Source organism: Octopus sinensis, linkage group LG14, assembly GCF_006345805.1.
Source record: "Octopus sinensis linkage group LG14, ASM634580v1, whole genome shotgun sequence".
Classification (NCBI taxonomy): Eukaryota; Metazoa; Mollusca; class Cephalopoda; order Octopoda; family Octopodidae; genus Octopus; species Octopus sinensis.
Window position 1 is genome coordinate 65,314,159 of NC_043010.1, and position 18,590 is coordinate 65,332,748.

Genomic DNA, 18,590 nt, shown 5'->3' on the forward strand with positions numbered 1-18,590 from the left:
AAATGTAAGGGACATTTTCTTTTTTTCTATCTGTCTCTGTCTCTTTTTTACTCATGTGAGTTCTAGGTAGTAGGCAGCAGATAGTAGTAGTCCTAACATTTAGTATGAATCCTTTTAGCATTTTCTACATACATGTACATGTATACATATATACGCTTGCACGCACCTAAGCATGCACACAGACACATGGTATAACTAATTTAGAACAGATATATATATATATATATATGTGTGTGTGTGTGTGTGTGTGTGTGTGTGTGTGTGTATGTGCAATCCACATCCAGATTTCGTCTAATATCTTATATCTTATCCCTGAAACAGCTGTGAAGACCTATCATGAATTTTCTGCTCTCTCTACATATCTAAATTTATATGCGAACTATACTTACATATACCGACACAGGCATGGTTCAGAGTTGAATGGCAACTTGGACAACTAGCTTTTACTATAGCTTCCGGCTGACGAGGGCCTTGCGAGTGGTTATGGTAAGCAGAAATTGAAAGAAGCGTCGTATAACCATATGTGCAATTCTTTCTTATTAATCTTTATTAATCTTTGTCATTCTTTATAGCACATCTCTGTGAAGAAATCCAGCTGAACGAAACCGAAAGTATATACGTGAACATTGCCAACACTTCGTTCAAGTCAAATCTGCAGAAATACGTCTCTGAGAAGAAACAAGAAGTGGAGCCGTTTAATGATGAGTTCTTGGTCAGCGACTATTTTTATGAATATGTTAATTTCATTTTCATTTGTAAACCACTTTATTGTAATAATGTTGCATTATTCTTATTAGTGTCAGTATAAATTTAATGTATCAATAGAATTGGAAGGTGGTGTGTTAATTCAGCATAGTAAACTACATCAGTAAACCAACTATGAAAACAATTGCAACAAAATTTTGAAATAGAAAACAGTGTTATAGAAATAATTTTCTATTTTAAAATAGAAAATAGAAAACAGCGATCCCTTATCACTATTGTAGCACAAGACCGGTGAGCTGGCAGAGGCTTCGAATAAATCTGCCTTGCATTATTTCTTCCGATACTTTATGCTATGGGCTCAAATCCCACCGAGTTGTTGTTTGCCTTTCCTCTTTTTGGGAGTGATTAAATAAAACAGCAATCAAGTATCGAAGGAACATTGTACCGACTTATCATTTCCACTCAAAACTGCTCCCATATCTGAAATCATTTTGTCACTAAACATATTGTTAATAGCTTTTCAAAACTATATATTTAGTAATATTAATCACTGTTATTTCTTAGATTCTTTGTTTTGTGTCCACTAACAAAATGTCTGTTATGTCTCATTTACTGAAATTTAGTCTTATTATTTATAACATTGTTAAAACGTACAGCTATCGTTTTCTTATATTCACAGAGACTGCCAAAGACCTTACCACTGCCTTATACTGAAGCAACAAAACCTGAGAATACAAAGAAGAATCGCTATAAAACGATACTGCCTTGTAAATATTGATTTATTTTTTTGTATTTAAGGTATTATATCCATCAAAGAATTGAAATAAAATGTGCGCCTTTGTTGTGAAAAATCTAGATATTCTTCCAGCTGGACAAATATTCTCACTCTACCAATAATGGTACTCATAGTTATAGTGAATGTTGGTGAGGACTCTTAATGGTTTTCATGAGATTTATTTTGAAACGCCTGGAACATCAATACTCACAATTCTGAAAAGGGCAAATCAACAAAGCTCTTCCATTATACTGCCCTTCTATGCTCGGAGTAATTCACATAATGTCGATTACTTCGTTTATATATGTTTTATATATTTCATGAATTTAAGCACCGATTAAAGCTGCTAAGTCGTGGCATGCATAGAAATATACATATATATATATATATATATATATATAAACATACCGCGTGTAAATCTGACAACAAAATATAATCGCAAAAGAGATGTATAATTTCACTTATTGGTAACGTTTTTCCTAATTTAAGTATTTTTTGGTAGTTTTTAGATTCCATTGTAAATTATACTTCTTGCCGATATAACTAATGTCTTTCTAAATATTTCTTCGTTAAAATAAATATATCTTCGCTGCATATTTCAGACGACCATTCACGTGTTAGGCTTCAACCTGACGAGATATCTTCCTCAGATTACATCAATGCAAACTTCATCAGTGTACGTCAAAAATATTTCTATGAATCTCTATGAATCATGTCATATGTTACTATAACTTCCTTTTAACGTGGGGGTGTCCTTGGTTTATGTAAACTAAGCTCGTCTTCGTTTTGATGCTGTATATATGTGACCATTGAATTTCTTCCCTATTTAAATATTTGAAGATCATTCTGTAGTTTTACGAATTGTAGAGTGTTTATTGGGTTATTTGATAACCTAACTTATTCGTAATACTGAGTACTGTTTCGCAACCTCACGGAAGTGAGTTTGCTATTTTCTTAAAACAAGAGGGGAAGAAAATTAGAACAAATGAGAATTGTTCTGTGACAAAATATAACAAACCTACTTACAACTATAACAATCATAACTATTTTTAGCAAAGTTCACTTCTGTTCAAATTGAAACGAACGCTCATCAGCATGTATGCACTTTATATGCACACAATACAAGTATTTTACTTCAGGATAAAATCAGTAATCCGTAGATATAGAGATAACTAAATTAAGATACTAGGTGCAGATTATGAATGGTGAATATTTCTTGAGATTGCTGTGTTAAATTTATAACCATCCATGGTCAAATATTAACGTAGCAAAGAAGATGAGTTGGGGCAACAACGCTATTAATATTTGCTACGACAACAAAGTAAAAGAAGCCATGACCCTTAACATAGATGGAAGTTTCGATAATGAATTAAATTTCATAGTTCATTCTTTGGTATTTAATACTTGACATGTTAATAATCCTTTGATTTACCTTTGTTTTGTTTCAGAACCAGCGTTATATCGCTTGTCAAGGTATGTATTATTAATTATATTGATAAAGAAAAATAATTATATTGAAAGTTTTGCGTGAATCCTAACATCTTCAGGGATTTCAGTAAATGAAACTGTATTTTCCAGGTTATATTATATATCGCATTTCTGTGGTCATTTGAGGGGTAAAGAAAAATAGATATTCCATAAATTTTCACTGAAAATCTATCCCTAAATTATTTTCAGATGTTTACTTTCTTCTCAACAAAAGCAGCAGCCCTATCAATCAGCTAATTATTACATATCTTAGACTTCCCTCATTCATATAAGTCAGTCTACTATAATAAACTTCCATGAGTATACATACATACATACATACATACATACATACATACATACATACATGCATACATACATACATACATACATACATACATACATACAAACATACACACACACATACATTCATACATACATACATACATACATAATACATACATACATACATACATACATACACACATACATTCATACATACATACATACATACATACATACATACATACATACATACATACATATATACATACGTACATACTTACATACATACATACACACACATACATTCATACTTACATACATACATACATAATACATACATACATACATGTATACATTACATGCATACGTTACATGCATACATGCATACATACATGCATACATAATACATACATACATACATACATACATACATACATACATACACACATACATTCATACATACATGCATGCATACATACATGCATACATAATACATACATACATACATACACACATACATTCATGCATACATGCATACATATATACATGCATGCATGCATGCATACATGCATACATACATACATACATACATACATAATACATACATACATACACACACACATTCATGCATACATGTATACATACATACATACATACATACATACATGCATACATTCATATATAGGCGTTTATTCTTTTATCTCTTGCTGCAACGCAAGAGTAGAAGGACGAGTAACAGATGAAAGAGAAGTAGCAATAGAGGAAAATGGGGCAGAGTGGAAGTCTCTCTTGTGCAGGTGGATGTAGAACAGAGATTGATGGGAGTCGGCACTCGAGAAAGAGTAACGAGAAAGTAAGTTATGAAAGGAAGAGGAATAAAGAGGCAAGAGACGGGAGTGAGGAGAACATCTCACTCACCCCATTACACTCACATGCACATTAACACATGCATACACACTCGGTCATATACATGCGTCTACTGACAAACATGAGCACATCCACAAAGCGAATGCTGAAACTACAGAAGTAAATTGAAATTTCATGCCCAAAATATTTTTAATTTTTCATTTAATTCTTCTTTTCTATCGCCCACCAAAGGAATATGCGTATATTATATATCTTATATTTCCTTTCGATGTGTAATTATCGAACCCTACTATAACTTCGGGCCGACCAAAGTCTTGTGAGTGGATTTGATAGACGGAAACTGAAAGAAACCCGTCGTATCTATATGTGTGGGAAGCATATTCGTGTGTCTGTGCTCCCCACCCACCCCAGCATTACCACCATAGCTTGATAACTGGTGTTGCTGTGTTTATGTCCACCTAACATAGCGATTCGGCAAACGTAACCGATAGAATAAATACTAGGGTCACAAAGAATAAGTCCTAGGGATGATTTATTCGACTAAAGGCACTGCTCCAGCATGGCCGCACTTAAATGACTGAAACGGGTATCAGAATAAGACAAAGGAACTTTACTATAAATTTCAGTGACAATCACTTCTAATGTTTGGGCCGTTGAGAAGCAATTCTCAGGACTCGCGCAGATGACTACACGTCAATTTCAATTGGAATAGGTTGTAGGCAGAAATTTTAGGTTATTTTAAATTTTTCTTAGTGGTTTTCATTTTGTTCTTTTATTTGAACAGGTCCTACACAAAATACGGTGACGGACTTCTGGAGGATGGTCTGGCAATTGAAATGCAACACTATAGTCATGTTAACTGACATTGTGGAGAATGGAAAGGTATAGTGTTTCCTCAGAACTTCATAACGCAAAACATTCTTTAAGAAAATTTCGCTATATATATATATATGTAAATATGTATGCATGCAAGTATGTATGTATGTATGTCATCATTTAGTTTATTTCAAGATTTCTTGCTAACAGAGAAGGAGCTGATTTCTAAGCTAGATCCAAAGCTCTTTCATTGGAATTACAACAACATCAAAAGGGTATGTATGTATGTATGTATGTATGTATGTATGTATGTATGTATGTATGTATAAATGTATGTATGTATGTGTGTGTGTATGTACGTATATATGTATGTATATTTGTGTGAATGTATGTATGTATGTATGTATGTATGTATGTATGTATGTATGTATGTATGTATGTATATGTGCAGAATTTGTCTTTTGTTTTATGTAAGTTTTCTCATGCATATAGTCACATATCTAGAAATGGTCTGATAAGTTTTAACGAAAAAATTCTGGGAAGTTTTACAGATTTTTACAGTACCATCGATGGCTTGGATCTGTAGTCTTTGACTATGTATGTATGCATGCATGTATGTATGTATGTATGTATGTATTATGTATGTATGTATGTATGTATGTATGCATGTATGTATGTATGTATGTATGTATGTATGTATGAATGTATGTATGTATGTATGTATGTATGTATGTATGTATGTATGTATACATGCATGCATGCATGTCTGTCTGTCTGTCTGTCTGTATGTATGTATGTATGTATGTATGTATGTATATGTATGTATGTATGTATGTATGCATGTATGTATGTATGTGTATATGCATGCATAGCCATTAGAGTAGAAATACATATTTCCCCATACATAGAATTAGCGGGATGTTAATTACGACGGATTTTAATGGGATTGAATTGTCTATAAAATTTGAAGGCCTCACGATTATACAGCGTAACTAGAATTGGATTCTTATTCAAAGGGGTATGCCAGAGCATAAAATTTCAAGCTTTCTCATGACGAAATAGGTATTTCAAATTTTCATTCTTCAACTGATAGCTGTCTTATCGGCCCCAAAATTATGAAAGCCAAGGTCTACTTCAGCGGAATATGAACTCAGAATGTGAAGATGGGCGAACTACCGTTAATACCTTTGAATACTGAGTGTATGTGTGTGTGTCTGAGTGTGTATGTGTGTGTGCGTGCGTGCGTGTGTGTGTAGTGTATCTGTGCCTGTGTATCTGTCCTTGTGCGCGTGTGCGTGTGTGTTTAGCTGAATATAACATATAAAAACTATAGTTTCTTTTGGGTGTTGTTCTGTGATTTTAGTCACTCCATTTCTGTTTAAGAATCAAGTTTTTAAATAGCATATTTTCTTTTCTTTTTCCTTCTATTTTTTTTTTTGGCAGATGAAGTGTATTCAGTATTGGCCAGATGAAGAGAGTATTGAGTCATTTGGCACCATCAAAGTTACACATATAAACACTAGATCTCATGCAACGTATATACACCGAAGTTTTACTATTTCGAAGGTAAGGCATTCCATAATATCTCATGTTATATAAGAACGATGTTTCTTAAAAGGACTAAAATAGTAGCAGTGTGAAATCAACGTTCATTGAAATATTTCCAAATTTTATTTGAGAAACATTAACAAGAAATTCTGGAAGACCATTGAAAAATGTGTAGCCTCATATAAAATTTGATTGATAAAATAAACAGAAAAAGTAGAAATATTTTCCCATTCTACTTTTACTGCTTTCTGACAATAAATGCATCTCCACTCTACACTTGATTTATTTATATAACATACATTCAACACTACATCCGGAGTAGTCTTTATCGTTTTATACATATTAACGAAGAATATAAGTAATTATTTCAGCCTAGTACTTGCTTTATCGCATACTCTGTATTGTATCAGCCAGTTGCAGGATCTAAATGGACATAACATTTATAGACATATATACACATGGATAGATAAATGTGTTTTTTGCATACAGTAGAGTCTCATACATGCAATTTAATGAATGTAAAACTTCCATGAAATTATATAACACAAGCAATTGAAAGATAAAATTCTGCGTGCGTTTAACATCTAAACAAGCAAGAAGCGGTGATAACTCTAATAAGACAAGTTCTTCTCTGAAATGCAGGTACACATTTGAGAGAATATATATACACACACACACACACACACATGCATACATACATACATACATGCATACATACATACATACATACATACATACATACATACATACATACATACATATACACATTCCCACACACTAAACATAAACACACGCAGGGATATACGCATGCGCAAATAAAGACACAGCCAGGGATATACGCATGCCCAAATAAAGTCACATACAACAGGAATACAAAATGGCAGGTCGTTAGTAAGGAGAGACACAAAAAAGAAAGAAGAAAGCAAAGGACCACTGATGAGGTTACAGAAGTGTGACGAAAGAGCTCTGGCCGAAATACAATTAATATAAAATAAGGCTGAAGCAAGTGAACACCAAATATATAGTGCGTGTGTTTTTATTGGATAAACTAGCAACATGACCAACCCCAAATACAACTATATATATATATATATATATATATATATATATATAATGGATAAATTTTTCTTGCAAATTATATCAGTGGCCAGCATATAAAAATAAAACTATTAAGGTGAAATCATATATGCTGTATATATATATATATATATATATGTATGTATGTATGTATATATATGTATGTATGCATGTATGTATGCATGTATGTATGCATGTATGTATGTATGTATGTATGTATGCATGTATGTATGCATGTATGTATGCATGCATGTATGTATGTATGTATGTATGTATGTATGTATGTATCAAAACAGTTCGATCTAAACGCCTTGGTATTCTGAGTTTCAAACGAGTCGCTACTCTTCCACCATTAGAGTTTGAATGAGACTCCACTGGCTGAAGACTAGCGACGCACACGAAACGCAGTGAACCAAGCCGTTTAAATCATTCTGCTTTGATCCATACATGTAACGTCCAATAAATGTATTGAGTGCCTTTCTTTCATTTATCTACCCACTCGTACACACACATGCACACGCACGCACACACACTTACACACACACGTATTATAATATATCATAATAATACGTATCCTTCGATTTGAAGCGATAACTTATAAATGCAAACAAATGACCGAAAAATTATGAGCTATCCCTAGCGAAAATCGAACTCACAAATGTTATGTGTATGTGTGTGCGCGTGTGTTAGGGTAATGCATTAAAAAAATAAAGTTTTCGTAAAAATATGGAGATTACTGAAAAGGTGTTTCTAATATCTATGATGTTCAAAACATTTTTTTAACATTCACTATCCCACCTTTTTGTATACCCACGACTATGTTACTCAACGTTTCATTTCCTTTAAACATCCTACAGTGTGATTTAACTTCTATTTCTAGATGGTTAAGTGACTGCTTTGGCGTTCTATCGTTTCATATGTGCTTTACATGCCAGATTCATCTCACTGAAGCAAGCACTATAGTACTTTGTGTTTTATCATTGATCTAAAATTTGCTATTTTGTTTCGAAGACTGACGCTGTGCAACGCTGTGAAATACGTTGGATGCCCTGTAATGGAATCGAAATTTATATTATAATATTATATTACGATAGTATTTTATTACATTGTTTAATAGTGCTTCAGTATAATTTTACACATATTTTCTTCCAAAACATTATACGTTTTATTTACAGTCAGGTGGTCATCAGAATGAAAGATGGACTATCGATCATTTCTTCTTCAGTAAATGGCCAGATCATGGCATTCCACAATACACAGAAGATATATTAGAATTCAGAAATACCGTAAGGTTCAGAGAGGGAACAACATCATCATTAGTCGTACATTGCAGGTTTGTAATTATAACGGGTATAGTTTATACTTTATATTATTATATATGTGCATTTTTATATTTCTAATAAGAATAGTAATATCCTCTATACAATGATGCCTTGTTACCATTTTTATCATTTCTGAAAGAGGATCGAGAGTGGTAGAAATGAAGTACAATGCTACCTATATATATATATATATATATATATATATATATATATATATCCTTTAAAATGTTTTAGCCCGAAGGCCGCGGCCATGGTGGAGCACTTCCGCTGTAAATTAAAAATATGGAACGCTTCACGAATTTGCGTATATATATGTATATATATATATATATATATATATATATATATATATATATATATAGAGAGAGAGAGAGAGAGAGAGAGAGATAGATAGATAGATAGATAGATAGATAGATAGATAGATAGATAGATAGATAGATAGATAGATAGATAGATATATATATATATATATATATATATATATATATATATAATTTCAACAATTGAGGGTAAAATTAATTAATTATTAATCAATTTCACCAAGTATTCAGTATGTAAAGGGACCATTTTAGGCGAATTCAAAATATTACATTATATATAAGGGCTTAGTAAAATAAATTACTTTGCCACATACTGAACTCATTAGAAATAGCAGCTAAAGAAATTTCTTCAGCTATTTCTAATACTTAAAGAATATCTCTCTCAGATAGTGTTTGCCTAAACCAACTCACAAAGGTATGGGGGAAAAAACATTAAAAAATCAAGTGCAAAGGTTATTTGAAAACGTACGTTTCTAGATTAGTCAATTCGACATTTCTTTCGTCAGCTCAGAATTCCTTGAATCGTGAGTTGGTTTAGGCAAACACTATCTGAGAGAGATCTTCTTTAAGTATTAGAAATAGCTGAAGAAATTTCTTTAGCTGCTATTTCTAATGAGTTCAGTATGTGGCAAAGTAATTTATTTTACTAAGCCCTTATATATAATATATATATATATATATATATATATATATATATATATATATATATATATATATATATATATACGTATGTGTGTATGTATGTATATATGTATGTGTGGGTGTATGTATCCATTTAGCATTGCTTATATTTCTTACTTTGAATTAGTAGAAATAAAAACAATGTTTGTGGGCGTTTGTTAGTGTGTATGTTGGTAAGAAGCTATGTTAAATTTTGAAATGTTTTGTTATATAATTCATGATATAGTGAAAAATATAAAGCCAAATCTTAGTAAAAAGCAGGGTCCACGAAATTTTGCTTAAATTGAGACACGTAGGCTTCAGGCTTCTGTGAAACGTTTACTACGTTTTCCTATATTTTGTGTGGGACAACGATATTCAGAAATATTTTAGAGTCAAAGTATCACGTTTGATCAAACAAAACGTTTGCCTCACGACATCACTTCAACAAAGAGACGATTCTAAATATTGACATGGTTTCAGAAAAAGGAAACATCTAAAAATAAAATATTGACTGAGAAAAATTTAGGTTCTTAGTAATGTAAGTATATATGATGTAGTAAGTCAAGAAATTTTAACCAATATTGTCTTACGTTAATACAATATGTCGTCCCAATAATAATTGCTTCCATTCCTAAAGAAAAACTTTAGTTAAAATTGTTTGTTGAGAAGTGTGTTAATATCAAATTTAGGGTCCGATTTCCAGTATTACTCAATTTTAGCAGGTACCGAGCTAGAAGAATCGTTAGTATGGCCGGCAAAATGCTTTGTTACATTTCGTCAATTTTTGTGTTCTGAGTTCAAATTCCGCCGGTATTGACTTTGCCTTTTATATTTTCGGGGTCGATAAAATAAGTTCCAGTTGAAGACTGGATTCAATGTAATCAATTTATCCCTCACTCGAAAATGTTGGCTTTGTGCCAAAATTAGAAACCAATATTATTCAATTCTTATTTTTTTCTTCTCCTGAATAAAAACAGTAAATGTTTTTTTTTGTTCTCTAAGCCTAATCCATGTATTTATTTTGTTATTCATTAAATTGTTGGAAGCAATCATAGACATTTTATTGTCCTTGACCCTTCTTTCAGTGCTGGTGTCGGTCGTACCGGAACTTACATTTGCATTGACATTCTTCTCAATGAAATGTTGAGTGGTGAAGCTATTGATGTATTGGCATGTGTTACGAAGCTTCGGGAGGAGAGGATGCATATGGTCCAGAAAAGGGTGAGTTAATGACAACGTAAATAAGAAAAAATACTTAGTCTAATAGCTTGTAACTCTCAGGGACTCTCCCTTTTATGGGCTTGCTTTCATCTTTTCTTTCAGCGGCAATGGTCATTGATGTTATCTTCTATAATTTGGCTATTTCTTGAGAGGCGGTGAACTGGCAGAAATTTCTAATTCCAGGGAAAATGGCTTGCAGGATTCGTAATCGTGTCTTCACTCTCATTTTAAATTTCACTGATGTCAGCTTCACATATAATACTTTAGTCGATAAATAAAGTACCTGTTTGGAGATTCAATATTCTCTCTATCCCTTACACACACATATCTCTCTTTTTTCCTTCCTCTCTTTCTCACTGACTTTTGCTTTCCGTTCAAAAGTCCAGCCTTGTGACTTTGTGTTACACTGGGTTATATATTAATAGTGCATGTGTCTGTTGAATACCGAGAATTGTACGCTTTAATCTTATTTGTTGGAAGTCAGTTGCTCATCGTCAGAATCAACAGAGGATAAAATACAGCAATTCTGAAGTATTTGTGAGTTGATCTTCAGTCATAGCTGTTACGAGAGTATAGAAAATAATGTGTTACGATGCCATAGTCTGCTATGGGACTGACAAGTTACAGTCAAGTTACATCTAGTCCCCGAAACAAAATTGGATTTATAACTCTTAGAAAATACTATAATTTCGCATCATATATATTTCTTGTCAATTCTATACGTTTTTATTCTCATTACATTGAAATATGTTCCGTGAGAAAGTTCTCAGCGTATTTAGTGCTTATTAATGAAGTAGACAATCAATAAAATAACTCATAATTATGAAAATGTCTTTAGAAAGCAAAAAATGCGTTTTAATATCTCACACACGCCTGTATATAGATAGATAGATACATACATACATACATAAATGCGTAAGTAATCGCACACACATACATACACATACACAACACACATATATATATATATATATGTATATATATATACATACATATATATATATATATGTATATATATATATATATATATATATATATATGTATATATATATATATATATATATATATATATATATATATATATATAGTTATAGAGTTATATTTATGAAAAGCTGATTCGGTTGTATCTACTAACGAATATAAATATGTATATATTTGATGGCAGTCTCTTGTAGTCCGAGCATGCTGAACAAGTGATTTATTTATAATGATTAAATGTAAGTGCTGTTCATTAGCTAGCACTCTCCGTCAAATCTACCCTGCCTGGATAGGTGAGCGATGTGCCACACGTCAGGTGTCAAAGTGATCGCAGAGTAATGTGAAATTTTTTTGCCCCCCCCCCAAAAAAAAAACGTACCACCCAGTGCATGGGTTGAACCCACGCTCTTCCTATCATGAGCACAACTCACAAGTTAATACAAGTTAATATACAACGAAGTATATAATACATAATTTAGTAATGTTTACACTTTTATTTACACATACAATCTTATACACACTTGTAGATGCGTCCACACATTAATCCAGAAATTTGGGGGAGGGTGGGTGGGGGCAATCGATTAGATCGACTTACGTTATCGACCCCGAAAGGATGAATGGCAAAGTCGACCTCAGCGGAATTTGAACTCCGAAGATAAAGACAGACGAAATACCGCTAAGCATTTCGACCCGGCGTGCTAAGATTTCTGCCAGCACGTCGCCTTAAATTTGATTTATATATTGGCAGTATTCTGTATTCTTACATGTCACATGATTATTTTTATAGAGACATTACTGTGACTATATCATTTCACCCGCGGACAAAGGAGAAAATCTACATTCACTTACCTAACACCATAATGAAGCTTAACAAAAGCCTTTTCATTCTAATAATATATTTAATTCATTGTGAATTTCCACTCCTGACACGTGTTTCTTATGCGCACTGTATAAGCATTGTTGTTGAAGTGCATGTAGAGTTTGTTCATGTTAATATGAAACTTAAGCTACTTACTGAATTATTCACTGCATTCCATGCATTGAATTAGCATTTTCTCAATAAATTCAAACTCACTAACTTCATTTATTATTGTGAACTATTCAATATTTACAGTTTTAGCCTCGTTAGATATTGCCGACCTTACCTGATGTTACATCGCCGAATACATCTCAATCTAAAATTATTACAGCATAATGTACGCCCAATGACTATACGAATAGAAGAAAATTTAAAAGAAATACATTGTAGCATTCTCTCAATTAGGTTTCATGTGATCGTGTAGCATGGCTTTTCAATAATTATTGTTGGGTGGATTAACTGTATATTTACAATTAAGGATTGAGCTATATGGAATCAGAATATATAAGTTTTATAAATTCCATTGATACTTTGTCTTACATTTTTTATATATTTTATTAAAGTTCCCAACAAGATTACAAACCCGCTAACAACAATATTGGCAAGATATCGTACCTCGGAGAAATAATTAAATTTTCGTTTTTATATTAAGTCTATATCTAGTGTAGCTTCAACTCTGAACCTCTTTTGCAGGTTATTGATTTTTTTTATCAAGTTCTCTCTAAAGAACAAGATATGAGTTAAATATTCAATCACATTAAAGGTTTAACGTGTTAAGTTTTGTAATATGCTTTTAGTACGTTCACTTCCTTCTCTCTCTTCATATTTAGTTATTTAAATCGTTTCCTCCAAATCTCAAATCTCAGGTTGTTTTCCCTCAAGTCGATCAAACTAACCCATACTTATATTAATCTCACCCAATCATTTCATTCTTCAATTTCAAAAACATTTTTCATGAAACGAAGGTTTATTTCCTTCTCTTTACCAAATTAATGACTACGAAACACAATGTCTTTTTTATATAAGGTTTAACGTGGTACGTTTTGTAATATTTTCTATTTATCTAGTTTCAGCTCACAAGCTGTGGCCATGCTGGGGCTTTAGTATCTTTATGACCTTCTCTCCTTCCAGATTTAAATATTGATCTAATTCGTCAAATTTACACCGTTTCCTACATTCTCATTCAATTCTCAAGCTGTTTTTCTCAACATGTAAACATGATTGATAATAGTTCAAAGTAAGCCATAATTGTATTAATCTCACCCAATCATTCCATTCTTCAATTTCAAAAAGGTTTCTCATGAAACGAAGGTTTATTTCCTTCTCTTTACCAAACTAATGACTACGAAACACAATGTCTTTTTTCTATTCCAAAAATTATTGTTTGCTTAAACACTGAGCCTATGTTATTTTAAACGGATTCATCTCTGTTTCCAGATACAACTGGAGTTTATATATGATGTTTTAGTCGAGAACATTCTCACCGGAGATTATGACATAGATGTGAATAATATACCAAGGGAATTCTCTAGAATAACGGAAACAGACCATTCAACAAGGGTATCGATTTTAGAGCATCAGTTTCAGGTAAGCCAGAAATGTAATTGCGATCGAAGAAGCGATCAATTCTTATTGAAACCGATGGAAAAGTCAGCTTGCAAAACGTTTTAATACACCGTTTCATCATTATCTTATCTATTCTATATTCCGTAAATAAAGGTATTTTCCTTTGTATTTTACCATCGCTCCAACATTTGTTGTGCTTAAACTAGACAACCATTTTTTATATAATTTCAAGGACGTAATAAAACAAGTCGAAGTGCGTGACACGAACTTAGCATTAAAAGAGGGTGGTAAGTTGAAAATATATTTTAAAAAGTAGCTTGTGAATGCATGGCAGTACTAATTAACATCATTTTTGTTTAATATTCTCTGTCAATCAAATTTTAAAATTCTAATGGCGTTGAGTAAAAAAGCACATATAACTAAATTATTTGATATTGGAGCATGAAACTCATTTTCGCTACACTCAAATCCTTCAAGTTTTTGGAATCAACTAATATAGATATTCAAAAGTGATTTTCCCATTTGAATACACAACTATTTAAGTTGAATTTCATTTCAAATCCATGCATCGTCCATATCACTGCATGTCATATTTCAAGTAATGTACCCCTATTCGCATGTCATTTCTGTATGGAATGCACGTATGAATGTTTCGTGAAGGAAAATAAGAATTGAAGAACTTCAGGCAGATCCTTTTGGAAGTACTTCATACGATGAATCTGGCTAAGGGAATGAGCTTTGAAGAGTATAGTAATCTGAGTGGGTTAGTTTTATCTCGTGACACCTACAAACTGTTAATCCGAAGTCATTTACCAGGTGGATAATTTCCCTTCGTGCTTGTTTATTCAAACTTTAAGTCACACACACTTTTACAAGCACAAGCATACACAAGCACACACATACACATACACATACATGCATGCATACATACATACATACATACATACATACATACATACATACATACATACATACATACATACATACATACATACATACATACATGCATACATACCTACATACATACATGCATACATACATACATATATATTATATTATCAGTATTGCTTGAGAGAGCAGCACATGCCACATAACACTTATTAATACTTAGATTATGTAAATTTTTCATTACACGTGGAAATGTGCCTCCCAAGAGTCCTGATGACTTTCAATTTTTAATAACTTCCTTAACTTCACAAATAAATGCATAAAGTTTTGATATAGTATAAAAGACATAATGGAAATTAATATTCACGCGTCAAATTTTGCAACACCACTATATCACATGTGAAAAATGATATCACTTAAGCCGCAGCCGTCTTCGGCTCACACGCCCGTGCTCTTTCCAAAACTTGCACCATAATTCCCTCAAAAGTTTCAGACCCAACTTCTCTGATTTCTCTATTGATGTTCTCTTTCAATTGCACCAGGGTCTCCGGTTTGTTGATCTAAACCCTTTCGTCCAGGTATCCCCACAAGAAAAAATCTGGACTAGTGGATTATGGGGAATGTGAAGGCCAGTTGACATTACTGTAGCGAGAGATTTTATTTCTGCAAAGCACTGCCGTAGCAACTGCAATGTTTCTCTTGCGGGTATGAGTTGCCCCATCTTCCTGAAACCATGTGTGAGGTCTACTTTGAATGGCCGAACGCAAAGGGTCTCAATCATGTACCGTTCTCCAGTCACTGTGACAGCATTTCCGTCATCGTCCTCAAAGAAATAAGGTCCGCTAATTTCATCTATCAATCCAAACCTTACCGTGCACCTTACAGGGTGCAGTTCTCGCTGGTTTACTGTTCTCGGTTTCTCAGAACTCCAGAAACGGCTATTTTGTTCTAATTTTTATAATAACGTATGTACTTACACCGTATATTAATAAGCATTAACCACTGTCTGACAGTTATGTCAGGGAGAGCAAACCGAAAAGCTCATAAACACTGTCCTTCGCCATCTAAATTGGCGACTAAAAATAGAGTTTCAGATATATTTAGGACAGCAAAAATAAAGCTTTATTTTTTCTCGTAGGAATGTTACGGATACAAACTTCCTATCATTTAAAAGTTACTAACTATAATATATGTGGATGTGAGGACGTGTGTGATGTGTGACGTGTGTGTGTGTGTGTGTGTGTGACTATGTATTCTCCAGTGTAAATACATCGTAACGATTGTTGTATAATTATTCAAATTAGTACAGTGAACTATAAGCATTCTGAGGATATTGTAACGTAATAGCTTCACATTTATTTATTAATTTAACATTTTGTTTTTCTAGTAACTTGCAGGTCAGTCTAGATTTCATTGTATTTGTATAGAGTTAGATTTTTATTTAGGAAGGCAAATATATTGGTTGTGTTTATAAAACAAGAATTTGTCAGATGCTTAAGCTAAAACGTTCAGTGATGTCACAAATAAATATCACAAATGGATTATACATATATAAACGTATCTAAAACATCAGTAAAACATTGAATAGTTTATGCACTTTTTCCTATGGCACTTCAAGTAAAAAAACAAAAACAGGAAAAGCTTGTCATCTATTCCCCAGTGGCTTAATTAATGGCTTGTGGCATCATTACAATTTGTCTCTGTTTCATAATTAGTTGGGATCCAATGATATTTCCCACAAATTGTAAATTAACAATAGAAATAGACAGCGTTCAGTTACCCCCAATTTAATTGATATATCGGACACCCATAATATCTTTAATTTCAAAATATAACAACTTTTTAATATCGAAATATTTTATATCCTCAAAGTAAAATAATTCCTACACTTTTTACTTACAGATCTCGACTTCAGCTTTTATCATTTTGATAAAACAAATACGCTGTGTTATATTCTTTTCTATTCAAGGCACAAGACCCGAAATCTTTGGGGAGGGGGCGAGTCCATTATATCGATCCCAATAATCAATTGGTACTTAATTTATGGATCCCGAAAGAATGAAAGGCAAAGTCGACCTCTGCAGAATTTGAACTCATGTAGACAGACGAAATACCTATTTCTTTACTACCCACAAGGGGCTAAACACAGAGAGGACAAACAAGGACAGATTAAGTCGATTATATCGACTCCAGTGCGTAACTGGTACTTAATTTATCGACCCCGAAAGGATGAAAGGCAAAGTTGACCTCGGCGGAATTTGAATTCATAACTTAACGGCAGACAAAATACCTATTTCTTTACTGCCCACAAGGGGTTATACACAGAGGGGACAAACAAGGACAGACAAACAGATTAAGTCGCTTATATCGACCCCAGTGCGTAATTGATACTTAATTTATCGACCCCGAAAGGATGAAAGGCAAAGTCGACCTCGGCGGAATTTGAACTCAGAACGTAGCAGCAGACGAAATATTGCTAAGCATTTCGCCCGGCGTGCTAAGGTTTCTGCCAGCTCGTCGCCTTACGCTTAGTGTTCTATTAGCATTCGTATGAACAGGATCAAATATTTATTTTCCATATTTCTTGTTAAGTGATATTTCATAATTATACATATTGGGTGTTACTCTCAAATGACTTTGTGTCAAAGCTTTATATATAGAAAATATACTTTATAACTGAGTAGAAGTTTAGCAGGTTAAACGGAATTGATTAACTGAGATATTTATTACCATGCTCTGAGTTAATTTTCTAGAGAATAACTGGGGTTTTTTTTTTTCAGAAATCGAAGGAGAATATGCGAATTTGAATATGAGCGGTGTGTTCATTGATGTAAGTAAATTACTTTCGCACTTTTTATTATTTTGCTTTAAAAACTTCTAGGTTTAGATTGGCATTTCTCTACCTGATGTAGTCGCTAGCAGCTAATGAGACTTTGACAGGACTCATACCTTGGAATGACACGGACATCATAGTTGGAGTGAGGGATCTGTGCCTAGTAGTCATTTTCAACTGGAGTAAAAGGGAACAACGAGTGCCTTACACAAGGGCTCAATATGAAGAACCCACAGCATTAAGCAGAAAACCTAATCACTCAGTCACACACACATACACACACACATGTGCACATAGACACATATATGCAAATATTTATTCCTATTACTATCATAACATCCCATTTACGAAATCTACTCTCCAATGTTATAATCTGAGACTAAGGCAATTTCGAATGAAG

The 18,590-nt window shown here is 33.0% G+C and overlaps 1 protein-coding gene across 9 annotated transcripts in view; it reads left to right on the plus strand.

The window, feature by feature from the left end:
• The window catches only part of LOC115219456 (receptor-type tyrosine-protein phosphatase T-like), a 110,801-nt gene that overhangs the window by 80,795 nt on the left and 11,416 nt on the right, over positions 1-18,590 (plus strand). For 8 of the 9 annotated variants that reach the window (XM_036509124.1, XM_036509128.1, XM_036509129.1 and 5 more), the window contains 11 exons: positions 573-712; positions 1,385-1,472; positions 2,083-2,156; positions 2,929-2,953; positions 4,884-4,981; positions 6,359-6,481; positions 8,716-8,873; positions 10,931-11,066; positions 14,341-14,490; positions 14,702-14,756; positions 18,138-18,187. In XM_036509124.1, the coding sequence (XP_036365017.1) occupies positions 573-712; positions 1,385-1,472; positions 2,083-2,156; positions 2,929-2,953; positions 4,884-4,981; positions 6,359-6,481; positions 8,716-8,873; positions 10,931-11,066; positions 14,341-14,490; positions 14,702-14,756; positions 18,138-18,187 (1,097 nt within the window). The remainder of the gene's footprint in view (positions 1-572; positions 713-1,384; positions 1,473-2,082; positions 2,157-2,928; positions 2,954-4,883; positions 4,982-6,358; positions 6,482-8,715; positions 8,874-10,930; positions 11,067-14,340; positions 14,491-14,701; positions 14,757-18,137; positions 18,188-18,590) is intronic. The other variant, XM_036509127.1, reaches the window with a different exon arrangement.